At 36.0% G+C, this 19179-nt stretch overlaps 1 protein-coding gene across 1 annotated transcript in view; it reads right to left on the reverse strand.

The window, feature by feature from the left end:
- The window catches only part of LOC126470250 (uncharacterized), a 98204-nt gene that overhangs the window by 9241 nt on the left and 69784 nt on the right, over window positions 1-19179 (reverse strand). Inside the window, exon 3 of the mRNA XM_050097964.1 lies at window positions 16862-17101. Coding sequence (XP_049953921.1) covers window positions 16862-17101 — 240 coding nt within the window. The remainder of the gene's footprint in view (window positions 1-16861; window positions 17102-19179) is intronic.

Below are 19179 nucleotides of genomic sequence, written 5' to 3' on the forward strand. Positions count from 1 at the left end.
TGGAATACTGTTCTGGGTCAACTCATCTTTAAGAAAGAAAATCTTCATAGCACAGAAATGTGCCATGAGAATAATATGTGGTGCTCATCCATGATCATCGTGTAGACATCTGTTTAAGGAGTTGGGCATTCTGACTATCGCTTCTCAGTATATTTATTCTGTCATGAAGTTTGTTGTAAATAATCCACTACAGTTCAGGAGGAACAAGGAGGAACATAATTACAAGACCAGAAGGGAAAATGACATTCATTACTCCATGTTAAGGTTGTCTTTAGAAAGAAAGGGGGTGCACAATGCTGCAACAAAAATTTTTGATCATTTACCCAGCGATACAAAATGTCTGACAGAGAGCAAAGTAAAATTTGATGACAAACTGAGAAAATTTCTCCTGACAACTCCTTCTATTCTATAGAAGAATTTCTATGGTTGTAATGTGTAAAAAGCAGTGGGTAGGAATTACTAACTCACATCTGTATGTCTTCACACTTTAGGTCCAAGGAATTGCAGCGTGACTAGCCAATGTACCATTTGTCAGTTTACTGAAAAATGTTTACAAGGTATGGTATTTAATTTTCCCAAATTAAACCATACTAGACAGAATATTATTTATGGTACTGGTAGCAAACTCTGTAAGAATAATGTCAGATCATGTAATAAATGATTTTCTTGCTCCATTGCTTCTATTACAACAACACTGCACCATGATGTTCCAGCCAGTATTGATCACAGATGCTAATAGCTCAACTGATCATCAAATGTATAGTTGCTGAAATGTTGACATTGTCTTGGACAACAATAGTTGGGCATTACTGATGAGGGTCTTTTATCAAGATAACAACAATGCAGTAGTTGTGCTTTCAAAAATTCACTTGACATGAGAACCTGTTTAGCAAAATCTCAAGAAGAAGTTTGAAGAAGAAAATTGAGAGCTGACAATCTCCTCAGGAAAACACTGGTGACTGACTCAAAAATGTTCAAATGCATGTGAAATCCTATGGGACTTAACTGCTAAGGTCATCAGTCCCTAAGCTTACACACTACTTAACCTAAATTATCCTAAGAACAAACACACACCCCCATGCCCGAGGGAGGACTCAAACCTCCGGCTGGACTAGCCTCACATCCCTGACTGCAGTGCCTAATCCCACGCGGTGGTGACTGACTCCACCCCAGAAGAGGTTAACAAAGTCACATTGCTTTGTAGGCAACCATAAGTACAACTGTTGACTCACAAACAGTGCAAATGTAGTATAATAGTAGCTGAGCCCTCTGGAATCCACTGTTTGGAAGATGCTTCAAAAAATTCTGAATATCTGAAAAACTGTTTGTAAGGAAGCACCTGCACATATACCAATCAGAAGACACATATGGTGAAAGTGTTTACAGCCCTGTAGATAGAGATTTTTTATGCCATTTTACAGTATTCTATTCCATGATTTTAGAGTGCCCTGAATACTTACATGAGTCTTATTGAACACACTCTGCTGTATAACTGACAAAACATTCATAAAACCAGAAATACTATATGACATAGAAACACATATTAATCAATATCCTGTGGAATTATGAATTATTTCTCTTTATCAAGCCGTAAGTCCACCCCTGGTAGCTGAGTGGTCAGCGCGACGGAATGTCATACATAATGGCCCGGGTTTGATTCCTGGCTGGGCCGGAGATTTTCTCCACTCAGGGACTGGGTGTTGTGTTGTCCTTATCATCATCATTTCATTCCCATTGACAAGCAATTTGCCGAAGTGTCATCAACTCGAAAGACTTGCACCAGACGAACAGTCTACCCGACAGGAGGCCCTAGCTACACGGCATTTCCATATCATGCCATTACCAGTATTAACAACATGGCTCTTGTTTGTATAGTAACTGACTTTTCACTTACAGAGGGATAATTCAAGGGAGTTTGATTATAACTATCTTTCATAATAGCCCTGGCACTCATTCTTCAGTTAATTTTAGTTGAGGTTTTTACCCAGTTTCCTGCATTACTATAGAGTAAACTATTGTATGAAAATGGTCAGAACAAATTATAGCATATCAGTTAGAACTCAGTTTGCAATTGCAGTAATTATATTTAATATATTATTTTCTTTCCCTCCGACATTCTGTTATGTGCCGGACAAGTGCAGCACTTTTGAGGGAGAGGGTTAGTTATATGTGATGAGAATTGTGCATGGTGTCCATGAAATACTACCACTACATCTGGAAATCTCACTGAACATTTCAGCTGTATCCTGAGACTGAAGAGATGGCACTGATTGGGCACTAGCTGACTGGGAAAAATGACAAACAAACATTCACAGAATGACAAAGTATTCCCAACTTGAAGCCCAAATGCAGGAAAATACCCCCATAAAGATGCACCACGTTTAATCTCATGGGCAAGATCTTGAATGATGCAGTGGTTTTGGGACTCAAAAAAAGTTTGTACTTCACAATACCCCCATTCAAGGTATGATTTCTGGAATAGACGAGTTATCTGGAAACTTTCTGGTGATGTGCAGAGGACATTATTCAAGCCACCTCCCATACTTTAATCTGGGTTCTGCTGAAGAAGTTTAATATTACTTCAGCTAGAATGAAGGCCCTGTGAGTTGTGAGACCAGACAAAGACTTCATCATTTTACCTGCTGACAAGGGAAACACCATTGTCCTCATCTCATGAATTGAGTATAATAGAAAGATAAATACATTGCTCAAAGACCCTGAATACTGGAAGCTAAGAGACAATTTGGCTCATAGGATTCAGAGAAAACTCTAGACCTCCTCAAGAAGAGCTGTATGCCAGGTGATGTCATCAGGGGTTTGTGCCAACAGGCTGTGGTACTCCAAAGATGCTGTGGTCTGCTGGAGATGAAGGATGGGTCCTAAGTTTCTACCTTCTTTTGGCTGAATAGCTGACATAACTATTATGCCCCCTTGTAGGCAAATGTGACCATTATATTCAGAATTCAGAGGATTTAATAGATTAATTGAACCATCTACATGATTACTCTGCAAATCATACTTTAATGTTTGGCAGAGGGTTCTTAGCACTACTTTCAGAGTGTATCTTGATTATTCCACCATTGAATAGTTCAAGGGAAAAATTAACATTCCATCTGAACTCTGATTTCTCTTAGCTTATTACAATGGTAATTTTTCCCTATGTAGGGGGAGTCAACATACTATTTTGGCATTTTGGTGAGAAAATTTGTAACTGAAATTTCTTAAAAAGATATCACTACAGCAAAGAATGCTGTTGTTTTAATGATTGCTACCCCAACTTGCTCATCATATCCATGAGACTCTCACCACTATTTCATGATAATATAAAATGAGTTACACTTCTTTGAAAATTTTCAATGTCCTCCATTAATTACACCTGGTATGTACCCCACACCATGTAGCAATACTCCAGAAGAGGACAGACAACTGTAGCACAGGCTGTCTCTTTAGTTAACTTGTTGCATCTTATAAGTGCTCTGCCAATAAAACACAGTCTTTGGTTCACTTTTCCCATAACATTTTCTAATCTATGTGTATTTAGTTGAATCTACAACCTTTAAATTTATGTTTTTCTTGTATAATCAATATTTAATGAAATTTTTTAGGGCTTATGTTGAGGACCTTAGACTTTTTATAGTTTAAGGTCAACTGCCACTTTTTGAACCATGCAAATATCGTGTCTAAATCATTTTACAATTTATTTTGATCTTCTGGTAACTTTATTACACGATAAATGACAGCATCATCTACACATAGTCTGAGAGGGCTGCACAGATTGTCCTCTAAATTGTTTGCATAGATTAAGAACAGCAGAGGCCCTATAACACTTCCTGGAGAACCTCTGATATCATTTGAGTTTCGCTAGTTGACTTCCCATCAATTATTACAAACTGACTTTTTGACGTGAAATCTCAAATCCAGTCACACAACTGAGACAATACTCCATAGGCACACAATTTGATTAGAATTAGCTTCTGAGCAACAGTGTCAAAAGCCTTCTGAAAGTATAGAAATATAGGATCAACTTGAGATCTCCTGCTGATAGTATTCATTACCTCCTGTGAAAAGAGATACCAGTTGTGTTTCACAAGAACAATATTTTCGGATTTTGTGTTGACTGTGTCTTAACAGATCGTTTCGTCTGGGGTATTTCATAATGCTGAGATACAGTAATGTTCCAAAATCCTACTCTGGCTTAATAGTGGTGTTATATTTGTAGATAGAATGCCCTACATTTAAAATACTCTCACATTCTGAACTTGGGGAGGGAACTTCTCAGAAGGATGGTATCAACAGGGAAAACAAAATTTGTTTTCTGTGGGTCAAAGCATGGACTGTTAAAACTCTTAACTGGGTAGGTTAGGGAATTTAAAAAGAGAAATGGATAAGTTGAAATTTAATACAGTCAGAATTGGTGAAGTGCAGTGGCAGCAAGAACAGGATTTATGGTCAGATCAGTACAGAGGTAAAGCAACAATATGCTTCATAATGAGTAATAAAATATTTAATAACTGTAATACATACAAAATCAATACACAACACACTGTAACAAGTTTATATGTCTATAACACCAAGTTGATGAAGATATTTAAAGAATGTATGGATTAAAGGAAATTATCATTACTTTAATGGAGTGATAGTGGTGGGGGACTAGAATTTGATAGTAGGATAATGAAGAGGATGAAGAACACTAGGAGAACATGGAGTGGACAAAAGTTATAAAAGAAGAAACTGACTGATGGAATTTTGAACAGAGCACAATTTAATCATTGCTAACACTCAGTTGAAATATCAGTAAAGGTGACTGTATATATGGAAGAGACCTGGAAACACTGTTAAGTTTCAGATAGATTACACGATAGTAAGACAGAGATTTTGGAACTGGATTTTGAACTGCTAAATATTTCTATGAAAGATATGAACTCTCACAATAACTCATTGATCATAAAAGTGGATTAAAAATCAAGAAACTACAAAGAGGTGGGAAATTAAGGAAATGGAACCTGGATAAATTGAAAGAACTAGAGGCAGTTGAAAGTCTTAAAGGGACATTAGGCAGAGACTTACTGAAACAGGAATAAAATAGAAGGTGAATGGATATTTTGTGGGATGAAACAGAGAAGACAGTAGAGGATCAAGTAGGTAAAATGACAAGACACAGTAGAAATCCTTGGATAACACAAGGGATATTGAGTATCCCTGAAAAAAGGGAAGCAAAATAGGAAATATGGAAAGCTGTGTGTGACTATGGAAAACAATGTGCCACAGATAGGGAGATTAAATAGACCTTTGAAGAGAAGAGAAGTACCTGGATAAATATTAAGGGATCAGATGACTAGGCAGCTCTAAACAAAGGAGGGGAATCTGAAAAGTGGAAGGAATATATAGAAAGAAAATGAAATTGATGACGGTATTACAGAAAGGGAAAGAATAAGTGGGTGAAGATGAGATGGGAGATGTGATACAGTGAGAAAGATTTGACAGAACACTGAAAGACTGAAGTCAATGCAAGGAAACTGCAGCACAAAACATCCCCTTAGAATTAAAGAGATCCTTTGAACAGTCAGCCATTATAAAACTGTTCCACCTGGGATGTAAAATATGTAAGACATGTAAGATATTTAAGTCAGGCAAAATAATCTCAGACATCAAGAAGGATGTAATAAGCAAGTGCTGACAAGGGTGAATATTACCGAAAAATCAGTTTAATAGTTCATAGTTGCAAAACACTGAGGCAATACTGACTCTATGACTTAGAAGATACATTGAATAAAGGCAAACCTACATTTTTTATGAAATTTTTCCAACAAGTAGAATATTCCATCATCTTTTGGGTATGTATTAATGCTTTAGCATTGATGGCACCTCCTTATTTATAAAAGTACATAATTTTTACACTTTGTCATTGATTAGCAGCAAATCTGAGGAAGATATAGCAGCATTATATAAATATGCACTAATCTCCACTTCAATTTTATTTTATAATCGGTATGGTGTCACCATAGATAGCCCTCACTTGCCCATGATATGGTGTCACCATAGGTAGCCCTCACTCACCCATGATATGGTGTCACCTACAGTGGCCTTCACTCCCCCATAATCGCTAATTTATTTATGGAATATCTGAAGAAAAGGTGCCTAACTCTGCAGTTTCAAAACCAACAATGTTTTGTAGGGATGTTAATTATGTATTCATATTTTTGCCTCATAGCAAGGACAAATTGATTGTGCCTTGAATATCTTAGCTCCATTCATGAAAATATCAGATTTACCATGCAATCGGAAATGAATGGCTATCTACCATTTTCAGCTGTATTAGTTCAATGTAAGGAGTTTGCATACCACATACTCTTTGCCTTCCTAATAACATTTTTAAGCACCTTACAGTACTGTTTGTAATGGGCTGCCGTAGCTTGATTGTGACTACTTCTTACATTTTGATATAATTCCCACTTTGTGCTACATGATATCCTCATCCCACTAGTCAGCCACCCAGGCTGCCTTTTACTGCTAGTACACCATTTAGAATGTTCTGATGGAAAGCAACTCTCAAAGAGCATGATAAATGTGTTAAGGAAAGCATTATATTTGTCATCTATGTTGTTGGCACTATAAACATCCCACCACTCTTTTTCCATGACGAGGTTTAAAAAACTCTCTATTGCCATTGAATTAACTTTCCTACATAGTTTGAAATTAAATGTGACATTTATTCGAGTACAAAAGCCTTTTAGTGTTAAAATTTGTGCATCATGGTCTGAAAGGCCATTCACTATTTTACTAACAGTAATGAAGAATGAATAAAAATATTGTTTATGGCTGTGCTACTGTTCCCCTGAACCCTAGCTGGGTTCATCAGCTCATATGAATGTAGGAGATCTACCAACATCCTTTATTTGCACCATCATATAAAAAATTAATACTGAAGTCACCAAATACAACTAATTTCTGGTACTTCCTATAAAGTGAATCAAGAACCCTCTCTAGCTTGAGCAGAAATGCTCTGAAGTCAGAGTTAGGGGTCCTTTAGACAACAAAAATTGGAAGTTTAGTTTCACTAAATTCAGCTGCCCCTACACAACATTCATATACCTGTTCAGTGCAGTGCTGTGATACATCTGTGGACTCAAATGGAATACTGTTTTTTACATACATGGCCACTCCCCCACTCCTCAAGGGACTCCTTGAAAAACAGCCAATGTTCCCAATATTCTTTTATCTTTGCAAACTGTTAGTTTTTTCTCCTACTTCCTTGGAATATTTCTAATTTTTAACACATCATATCTGAAAAAAATTCCTTCTGCTCATTCCTCATCTTTTATGTTGTGTATTTCTAAATTTTTTCCAACTTTTTGGATCTAGCTTGCTGTTTACTTCTTTTTACAGAATATTTGAAGGCCTGTCTTATTAGCCTGTTGTCACTCATTCTGTATAAATGCACAAAGAATATCATCCTTTGTTGCCTTTTCTGTTATATTTCTTTGTTTTGTTATATTCATAATCACATCTTAGCTTCCAGGCTTTTGTTCTTATTGATGGATCTAGAATGTTACTCATAACTTTTTGTTTAATACTTCTAGAGTGTCTGGTTTATAATTTGGTGCTCTACATTTGCTTACTTAGATGCAGTTTTTTCCTTTAACATCCAATTTTTATTATAAATGTTTCTAATTATTCCATATGCCCTTTACAGTTTGTGGCTGATTTTATTTTAATGTTTTCTCGAATAATCTCTCCTAGATATTGGAACTTTTAATTCCTTTTATCCTATCATTGCCTGTTAATAGAAAGTTTTGTGAATTTTGTATATTATTAAAAAAATTTTTTTCGTGGAAGTTTTACAAACCTGCCCTAGTGACTATCTTTTCCAAGAGACTGATGTATACTTTTGCATCTGTCACTTTTTCAAATAGCACAGCAAGTACTTTGCACTTTATTTTATTTCACTGTTCCTCTCTTCCCAGTTTTGTAGGTGTGATATTTTTCTTATGCACAGTTTAACGGACCAGAGAAAAGCCATTAACTTGTCTTATACACTGAAGGACCAAAGAAACTGGTATAGGTATTATATTACAATAAAAAGTTATGTAAACAGGCAGAATATGGCGCTGCAGTCGGCAACGCCTATATAAGACAACAAGTGTCTGTCGCAGTTGTTACAGAGGTTACTGCTGCTACAATGGCAGGTTATCAAGATTTAAGTGAGTTTGAACATGGTGTTATAGTTGGCACATAAGCTATGGGACACAGCATCTCCGAGGTATCGTTGAAGTGGGGATTTTCCGTATGACCATTTCATGAGTGTACCATGAATATCAGGAATACAGTAAAACATTAAATCTCTGACATCACTGTGGCTGGAAAAAGATTCCACAAGAAGGGGACCAGTGACAGCTGAAGAGAATCATTCAATGTGACAGAAGTGCAACCCTTCCACAAATTGCTGCAGATTTCAATGCTGGGCCATCAATAAGTGTCAGCATGTGGACCATTCAATGAAACATCATTGATATGGGCTTTTGGAGCCATAGGCCCTTTTGTGTACCCTTGATGACTGCATGACACAAAGCTTTACACCTCACCTGGGCCCATCAACACTGACATTGGACTGTTGATGACTGGAAACGTGTTGCCTGGTAGGACAAGTGTCATTTCAAATTGTACTGAGTGGATGGACATGTGCAGGTACGAAGACAACCTCATGAGTCCATGGACTCTGCATTTCAGCAGGGGACTGTTCAAGCTGGTGGAGGCTCTGTAGCGGTAGGGATGGGGAGGGGGGGGGGGTGCAGTTGGAGTGATATGGGACCCCTGATATATCTGAATAAGATTCTGACAGGTGACACATACATAACAATCCTGTTTGATCACCTGCATCCATTTATGTCAATTGTGCATTCTGACAAACTTAGGCAATTCCAGCAGGATAATGCAGCACCCCACACATCTGGAATGCTACAGTGTGACTCCAGGAACACTATTCTGAGCTTAAATACTTCCGCTCACTACCAGACTCTGCAGACAAGATCTCCACCCTCTCATACTCTTACAGATTTATGGTCAGCCCTGCAGGATTCATGGTGACAATACCCTCCAGCACTACTTCAGACATTAGTCGAGTCCATGCCATGTCATGTTGAGGCACTTCTGCATGCTCACAGGGGCAGTACACAATATTAGGCAAGTGTACTATTCTTTGGTTCTTCATTGTACCTATATGTATTTTAAATGGATTAGAGAATTTGACCATGAACTTTAATTATTCTAAGATTAAGTCTGTAAAAGTTTCATGGATTAGCTCCATTAAATTTTAGGTGTGTAGTGCATTGCACAACTGAAACTTAATGGAGCAGTTATTATGCCATGGAAACATGAAGATGCCCTTTACGGATTACATTCACCAAATTAGGTTTAAGATCAAATTCTCAGATGACTTTGTTTGGGGTTTCTCTGTCAACAGTGTCACAGAGCCTTCTAGAAATCCACAAATGTTACAACTGTATTTTCAGAATTCAGTTGTCTATGATGGGCTATAAATTTGCAATTGAACATCTGTTCTGAGCAGGATCAACTTTTATTACCCTTTGAGTCATCAGTCTTTTGACTGGTTGATGTGGCCTGCCACAAATTCCTCTCCTGTGACAAACTTTTGATCTCAGAGTAGCACTTCCAACCTATGGCCTCAATTATTTGCTGGACATATTCCAATCTCTGTCTTCCCCCATAGTTTTTATCCTCTACAGCTGCCTCTAGTACCATGGAAGTTAGTCTCTGATGCCTTGCAGATGTCCTATCACCTTGTCCCTTCTTGTTGTCAGTGTTTTTCATATATTCATTTCTTCACCAGTTCTATGGAGAACCTCCTCATTCCTTGCCTTATCAGTACGCCTAATTTTCAACTTTCTTCTGCAGCACTACATCTCAAACACTTTGATTCTCTTCTGTTCCACTTTACCCCCAGTCCATGTTTCACTGTCTACAATACTGCATTCCAAACATACATTCTCAGAAATTTCTTCCTCAAATCAAGGCCTATGTTTGGTACTAGCAGACTTCTCTTGGCCAGGAAGGCTCTCTTTGCCTGAGCTATTCTGATTTTTATGTTCTCCTCGCTTGATTTGTCATGGGTTATTTTGGTGCATAGGTAGTAGAATTCCATAACTTTGTCTACTTTTTGGTCACCAATTTTTATGTTAAGTTCTTTACTACTCTCATTTCTGCTGCTTCTCATTACTTTTTTTTCTTTTTGTGGTTTACTTTCAGTCCATTCATTAGACTGTTCATTCCACTCAACAGATCCTATAATTCTTCTTCACATTCACTGAAGATAACAATAATTATCTATATCTTAACCCTATTTTTCTCAAAATTTAAAACATCATGCACCATTTTCATTGTGAAATGCTTTTTCAAGGCCAACATAACCTATGAATGTGTCTAGATTGTTCTTCAGGCTTACTTCCACTATCAACCACAATGTCAGAACTGCTACTCATTTTTGCAAGTCTGATGGTGCATCACCAATCTCAAATATTCTACATGCCAACTTGAATTGTCATTCAGTTGCCACTCCCTCCAATGATTTTAGGAATTCTGATGGAATGTTATCCATCCCTTCTGTCTTATTTGATCTTAAGGTGTCCAAAACTCTTTTAAATTTTGACTCTAATATAGAATCCCCTATGTCTTTGCTCTCAACTACTGCTTCTTCTTCTGTCACATTACTAGACAAGTCCTCTTTCTCATAGTGGCCTTCAATGTACTCTTTCCAACTATCTGCACTTGATATTTATTTAATTGTCTGTTTTAAGTTTTTTAATTCCTGTTTGCCAGAATTTTTGAAAACATGTTGTAGGAACTGGTAGGAGAAATTTTCCTTAGATATCAACAAATTTTTTGATCACCTTTTGCATGCAACTGGGGAATTAGGGCAACTTTCTGCTCTTCTGAAACATTTCCTACTTTCTATATTCCTTCAAATCTATTTACAGATCTTAATTGTTGTTTGCTTTTGTGGTGGTCTTGAGTCCAAAGACCTGACCCTGCTTGCAGTATTCATGTCTTGGTCTCCCTCTTGAATTTTTACACCCCCACATTTGCCTCGAACTCTAAATTGACACTCCCTTGATGTCTTCTAATTTGTCTCTACAACCAGTGAAGTTATGTCACAGACTCCTTTTTCCCCAGTTTTATTCAGTATGTCTTTACTGGTTACATGATGTACCCAACACATTTTCAGGATTCTCCTGGTGCACCATGTTTCAAAATCTTCTATTTGCTTCTTGTCTGAACTATTCATCATCCAAGTTTCACTTCCATACAAGTCTACACTCCAGAACAGTATCTTAAGAAAAGGCTTCTAACACTTAAGACTAGATTCAATGGTAACAAATTTCTCTTCTTCAGGAACAGTTTTCCTGCCATTGTCAGCCTACATTTTATATACTCTCTCCTTTGATCGTTATCAGTTATTTTGCTGCCCAAGTAGCAAAGCTCATCTACTACTGTTAGTGTCATGTTTTCTAATCTAATTCCCACAGCACTGCCTGATGTAATTCAACAACATTCTATTACTCCAGTTTTTCTTTTTTTAATGTTCATCTTATATCCTCCTTTTCAGACACTGTCCATTACATTCAATTGCCCTTCCGAGTCCTTTGTTGTCTCTGACAGAAATACAATGTCAATGGCAAACCTCCAGTCATTTTTCTTTTCCCTCAAATTTTTATTTGGTTTCCTTTACTACTTGCTTGATGTACTGATTGATAACATCAGGGATAGGTTACAACTATGTCTCACATCTATTTCAACCACTGCTCCCCTTTGATGGCCTTGACTCTTATAACTGCCATCTGGTTTCTGTACAAGTTGCATATAACCTTTCACTCCTTGTATTTTACCCCTGCTTCATTCATAATTTCAAAGAAAGCATTCCAGCTCAACTTGTTGAAAGCTTTTGCCAAATCTAAAAAAGCTATAAATATAGGTTTTGCCTTTCCTTAACCTATCTTCTAAGGTAAGTCATAGGGTCAGTACTGCCTCACATGTCCTTACATTTCTTCAGGATCCAAACTGGTCTTCACCAAGACCAGCTTTTACCAGTTTCTCCATTCTTGTATAAATAATTTATGTTGCAACCATGAGTTATTAAACCGATAGTTCACTAATATTCACATCTGTCAGCACTTGCTTTCTTTGGAACTAGAATTATTACATTTTTCTTAAAGTCTGACAGTATTTTGCCTGTCTCATACATCTTGCACACCAGATAGAATAATTTTGTTATGGCTGGTCCTCCCAAGGATATCATTAGTTTTGAGGGAATGTTGTCTGTCCAAGGGCCTTGTTTTGATTTAGGTCTTTGAGCACTCAGTCAAATTCTTCTCGCATTGTCATAGCTCCTATCTCAGCTTCATCTACATCCTCTTCCCTTTCTATAATTATTTTCTATAATTCTTCATTTTTTATTCATTCAGTAAAAATATCCACATTTTATGGGATGTCATCTGCAGATGAGCATGCACACTGGCATCATGTGTACATGCGCATGCAGACATACGCACACACACACACACACACACACACACACACACACACACACACACACACACACACACACACAAAAGTTACATGTAACATCAAAATAAATATATTGTAATAGTGCAAGAAATTAATTTTACTAGATATTGCTTTAGGAGCAGTTGGCAGTTTTGCATTTTCTTGCTTCAAGTCTGCTGTATTTTGTATGATCTAAAAATTTTGCCAGTGAATAGAAGCAGCCGTCTAACAAGAATGCCTGTAAGTATTTATAACACAGAAAAAGTGAGGAAATAACTTTTATTTTATGTAGAGGACCATGTATACAATCTTGTTTCATGATTTATAAACCAAGTGTTGGAAATGATTAAATTATTCTGTGTGCAGAATTGTACCAGATGGCTCCCTCTTTCATTCCTTTTCTTCAATCAATATTCACGTACTATTTTTTTCTTCTTGTCCTCCTCATATTACCAAATTCCAGTCCATCAGAATTATAGTTTCTTCTCCCTTAACTATCGGAATAATTTCACTTATCTTATTATACATTCTTTCAATCTCTTCATAATCTGTGAAGCTAGTTGGCAAATAAACTTGTTCTGCTGTGGTGGGTGTTGGCTTCAAGTCTACCTCAGCTATGATAATGCATTCACTATTCTGTTAATAGGGGCTTATCCACATTCCTATTTTATTATTCATTATTAGACCTACTCCCGCATTATTCCTGTTTGATTTTTGTATATATAACCCTGTACTCGACTGTTCATCCTGCCAACAAACTTCACTAATCATCACTATATCTAACTTCAACCTATCCATTTCCCTTTTTAAATTTGTAACACATTTGTCTCATTAACGGATCTAACATTCCACGTTTTGACCTATAGACTGCTAGTTCTGTTTTTCCTAATGACAGCATCCTCCTGAAGAGTCCCAGCCTGGAGATCTGAACCTGGGGCTTTCACATCTGGAGTACTTTACCCAAGAGGATGCCATCGTCATTTAACCACATGGTAGACACTCATGCCCTTGGGAAAAATAACAGCTGTTGTTTCCCCCTTGCTTTCAGCTGTTTGCAGTACCAGCACACTAAGGTCATGTTGGTCACTGTTACAAAGCCAGATCAGTCAGCCATCAAGACTGCTGTCTCTGCTGCTACTGAAAAGACTGCTGCCCCTCTTCGGGAACTGCATGTTTCTCTGGTCTCTCAAAAGATACCCCTATGTTGTGGTTGCATCTAAAGTATGGCTATCTGTATCACTGAGACAAACATATCAACCCACCATGGCAAGGTCCATTGTTCATGAAGGGGACAGATCTTTATATCTGACTGTATTCCTTTTTTTGTTAGAGTAAGAGAAATGTACTCAGTAGCACAACAACCCACAATAATACTGTATCCAACTTTTTATTCTTTTGGTTGGTTCATTCCACATACACATTTTCCAAGTGAATGTACAACAGACAAATCAGCAAAGAAAAAAAATCTTGGAAGAGACTTTATAAAAGTGATTGATATGACAAAGGGAAATTTTTAAGAGACAAAAAGTTATTTAATTTTCTATCAGAAGGAATAATTTAAGGTAGAGCAATAAATGTAGTCAGACGTAGAATATTTCATGCACAGCTTGAGATTATTGGCAATAGTAGGTGGACCTAGGTCAAAAGATGTTACAGGACTAAAAGAACTGGAGGATTAAACAAAATAATTGTTTTGTGTTACTATAACTAATTCAGTTGACACATGTTGCAGAGAATCAGGAAGTGCCCAGTTTAGCTTGTAAACTACTTCGACTGTGGACTCAGATTCAGGTGGAACATGTTTCAAATCACTGTCCAGCCATCAAAATTTAAGATTTTTGTGGTTTTCCTAAATCACTTAGAGTCAATACTGAGATGGTGCCTCTGAAAATGACTTTGTCAAATTCCTCCCTCATCTTTGTTCAATTTTGACTTGAGCTCTGACCCTTCTGATTTTGTAATTAATCAAATATTAAGCCCCTAAACTTCCTGGAACTACTATAAAATTCTGATAGCTCCTTATAATGATATTTGTCACACTTGAATGTTTTTGTTGATCTGAATACAAATACAGCTAGATGTTCAGCTCAGTAAATGCAAATGTAAATTTAAAATGTGTGCCTTTTAAGGTATTTTCTTGCATTATTTCTTTGGCGCATCCATATACAGTAGTGAAAATGTTACCACTGAAATATAAGTCTATTCCAATGCTTACTATACTTGTCAGCCACTTGTCCATATGTTATTATCACAGCCAGCTTTTGTTCACAGTTCAAATTCCTCCTACAATACCCAGGTACTCTCAGGTGAGAGTTTAAGTAGCATTTAAGTCACAATGTTGGTAACCAATCTTCATATGAGCAGAGGATAGAGATTACCATGTGAGTGAAATTTTTTTAGTAAAAAGATTTACTACGAAGTATATTTCCTTCTAAAACCAAATACTTATTGATGAACAAATTTCTACTCTACATAGTTTCTATTGTTACTTGCATTTTTTAGTCTTTTGCATGCACAAAATTGTCAGCAATTAATTTTCTTGCTGAATACTGTCCATATATAATGAACATTAAATAACAAGCAATATCACACAGCTTACTTACAGAATATTTCAATGACTTCTATAATTTAGTACCAGTATTTATAATTACACATTTTCACTAATGAAAATTTGTACAGTCTATGAAAATAAGTCTAACTAATCTTATAGTTAAAGTGCCAAAATTGTACTACAAAATACTGTTATACACATTCAGTTACAAAAAAAGAAAAGTACTGTATGAAATAAGCATAGATACAGGTAAGTAAAGCTGAAAATAAAACAGTAGAAATAGAACATCCATAAAATCTGCAGCAGCTTACAGGCTGAATTATAAGAATGTACAAAAAGTAAGGTGTCTTGTGTATGAACTATATGTATGTGCAAAAACAAACTGTAAGGTAGAGACAATGTAAAGAAATCTACAACAGGTGAAGAATGAGTGGATAAAAGCTGAAAATATAAACAAATGAGAACAGTAGCAGGCAGTGAAGACAGCAGAGCACATAGGAGGAAACATCACCGGACAGTTTAATGAAGAAGCTGTAAAGGAAATTTGTAATAAAATACCTAAATACCTAATGTTAATTTCTAAGAAATTAACAAAAGCCATTTTAATACTCTTCTACTGTAAATATTTCAGTTGTTGCTGAGAAGTCTGCATCAGTGGATCCGCTTGTCTTCTTTGGAACAAGTCTTTTCTGAAATGAAACAGTTAGTACTTGCATTAAAAAACTTTCTCTATATTCTAAACTAAAATTAATGTTACAGTAACTTTTAGTGTTGAAGAAAAATGTCTTAAAATTCAGAAAAGGTACTTTGCCTTCCAATGAGCTTTCTGAAATGAAATGTCCCAATTTTTATGAGTCTAAAGCTCAAACAACAGAAAAGAAAAGCATTTACAATCTTTCAATTCAATTTACCATCAGTTCGGGTCTTTTAGCTTTATGTGGTTGATTTTTAGTGGGGGGGAAAGGTATTATACAAATATTTATTTTCTCAGATGGATACAGTGAATATTTTTATGATGAGTTTGAGTGAATTTAGTGACTGCTGATCATGATTCATGAAGAAGATATTCACTGTTTTCTGATACAAATCTTTCAAAACTAATAATTCACTCTATCATGAAGTGTCTGATTTCCTCACTTATTAGGTTGGTTTGTTGTTAAATTCTACTCACTGGCTGTTTTAATCTCTCAATTCACATATAGAATTAAAATGTTCTTGGCTTAAATATTTGCAATTTTTAATCAATAACATTGAGAGTGTCATGACGCAGTGTTGTACATGTACAGCATACTTGCCTTTCCTTGCATGCTGTGTGTACCAATCACAATAATTTCAATAACAAACATTCACATATTTAAAATACATACAGATGTAAGAACCTTTTGCTGTGTTTTTTAAGTAAATCAATTTGGGAAGGGACAAATCATGTCTATAGTGGGTTTTTCATTATTTAACATTACTCTGTTTCAATACAAACTTACTCCCAGTCTGTAAGATACTTGTTAAAGAATAAAACTGTACAATAACTAATCATATACACTTGATGATATGTTCCAAACAATTTGTTTATTGTTTTCAGTAATAATAAAAACCTATCACTTGAAAAATACACAAATTAATAGTGTATCTTAGGTATATTTACGTGATAAACACAGTTTCAAATAATATTAGGAGCTAATTTCTTTAAAAAAACCAAAGGTTACACTTTTTGCAACAGATGTCACCATAATTTGACACTTGTTATGCACTCACCATGATACGGTTCTTTTCTTTGCACGCGTATTCTGATTCATCCACATCATTGTAACAGTCTGACTTGTAATCATCTGGTAATGCCTTCCCACCATGTTCACACAGCTTACTAAGAGGTCTTGCCCTCACTATTAATTTATCAAAACCTGTTGGTTTGTGTTGTGGACAGTAAAATACATCCGGAGTTTTCTTGTCAAACACAATAGATTTCCTCATCATATCTCCTGCCTCTGCAAGGGCCTAGAATCACAAAGGCATTTTAAATATCATTAGCATGTGCATACAGATTGAACACTCATAAATAAAACCATAAAAACAGATGTACAGAAAAAATTGGTATTGATTTTACATATAACTCATGAAGAAAACACTATGATGCATTGAAGTAATACAAAAAAAGGATAACAGAATTCTCTTCTACTGCACATCTCAAAGAAAAGGAAAAAGGTCTCCTAATTCATCATTTCCAAATAAACTGATGCAGAAAGTCTTATTACTTTCTAACTCCAATGGTGTAGAATATAAAAGAGTTATCAAGATATCATTTAATCAGATGCATCCCAAAAATTTCAGTTAAATGTGATAATTAAGAAACTGCAAAATTTTATGTGGAATACAAACAGCAGAATGAGTAAAAATAACTGCTCACCATATAGTGGAGACATTAAGCTTTAGAAACAAAAAATGGAAGGTGGTAACTCAACATCAAACCTGCACCTTTCTTCCGTAGCTCCAGTGTGTCAGCACTGAGTCAGGTGTCACTAACAGGCAATGTGTGTGTGTGTGTGTGTGTGTGTGTGTGTGTGTGTGTGTGTGTGTGTGTGTGAGAGAGAGAGAGAGAGAGAGAGAGAGAGAGAGAGAGAGAGAGAGAGAGAGAGAGAGAGAGAATGTGCACCCACATGCACACATGCTCTGAAACAGAACACAAGTATGTAAGCTAAGCTACTATGTCTCAATTCATATTTTCATACCTATGTAATGGCTTAATGTGTGAGTGGCAGACTGCAAGTCTAAAGGTTCAGTGTTGAACCACAGTCATTCTTAGGATTAATTCTGTCAAGAGTTTGACAATGCTTTATTAATATTAAAAATTGCTGTGATTAGGAGTCCACATTAAACCCTAGGTCCCCTAAAAATTGTTGAGTCCATCAGTTCAAATGTTTGAGATAGACAAGGGGATACCACCTTTAATTTGTCTGCACCTAGTGAAGCACTGTGGTGTTCAAACCAACCTTGTGCCTGACAGTTTTACCTTTTAGTATTTTTAAATAGGTTCACTACACAGTGAGTTGTTATGTCTGTTCATTCCACTGTTATTTCAGATGTTAGTAACACCAAAATACTCTAAACCAAAGATCGTGACAGCAAGTTATTGACATCCAGTAGATTACCTGAAATTTAATGGGACAATCTATATGCAGGAAAACTTTTAAATTTCACATTCCATTTTTATCTGTATGACAGTTAATTTTTTACTAACATTTCTATCGGACAGAGCTAAATAATTTCTACAAGCAGACAACAATGCAAATTAAGTTGTAATTTATCTACAATATCTTCTTATGTTCGCTTAAGTTATCTACTTCTCTTTGTCTCCATGGAATCCTTAATACATGTATGTAAAATCAAATACCAGCAACACCTATATTCTTTTTATGTACAAAAACAGCCAAATTTCTGATAACATTTTGCATATTTTTATAATGGCACATGCTATCCAACAAGTGGCTGCTTGAATAATGTAGCGTCATTACATCATGAATTATTATAGATCCATTCATATTATAAAAATGGTTCTCTATATGTATGTTTGTATGCATGTTCCATATCTCCTCCTAAAGCAATGCACTGATTTCAAGCAAACCTGGTACACATATCACTTACTGTCTGGAAACAATTTTTATAGGGATAAAACCACCTATCTATTGTGAGGAGGGGCACAGAGGTTGGACATGAAAACAAAGTTTAGCCCACAATGCATGAATACCCAGACTTTATTCAGTCAGTACTTAAGAATGAGAGTACTTAGCAACTTGGGATGAACTTTACACATAATTCAAACCTTTATAAAACCTTTTCTTTCTGACAACCCCCCCCCCCCTCCAAACGATAAAAGGAAACAAGCATAGCTATTAATACATTTTCATTGTTCATGCATTAAAACTGCTGCATCATACATGATGGTTTAATTTTTTACTTCTTTACTACTAACTGTATTCATTGCACATTTTGCAGACAATGTTCACATACTCCAGTGAATGTACCTGCGTAATTAAATCATTGTATGACACATAGTTTTGGAGATACAACATCATAAT

Source organism: Schistocerca serialis, chromosome 3 (assembly GCF_023864345.2).
Source record: "Schistocerca serialis cubense isolate TAMUIC-IGC-003099 chromosome 3, iqSchSeri2.2, whole genome shotgun sequence".
Lineage (NCBI taxonomy): Eukaryota > Metazoa > Arthropoda > Insecta > Orthoptera > Acrididae > Schistocerca > Schistocerca serialis.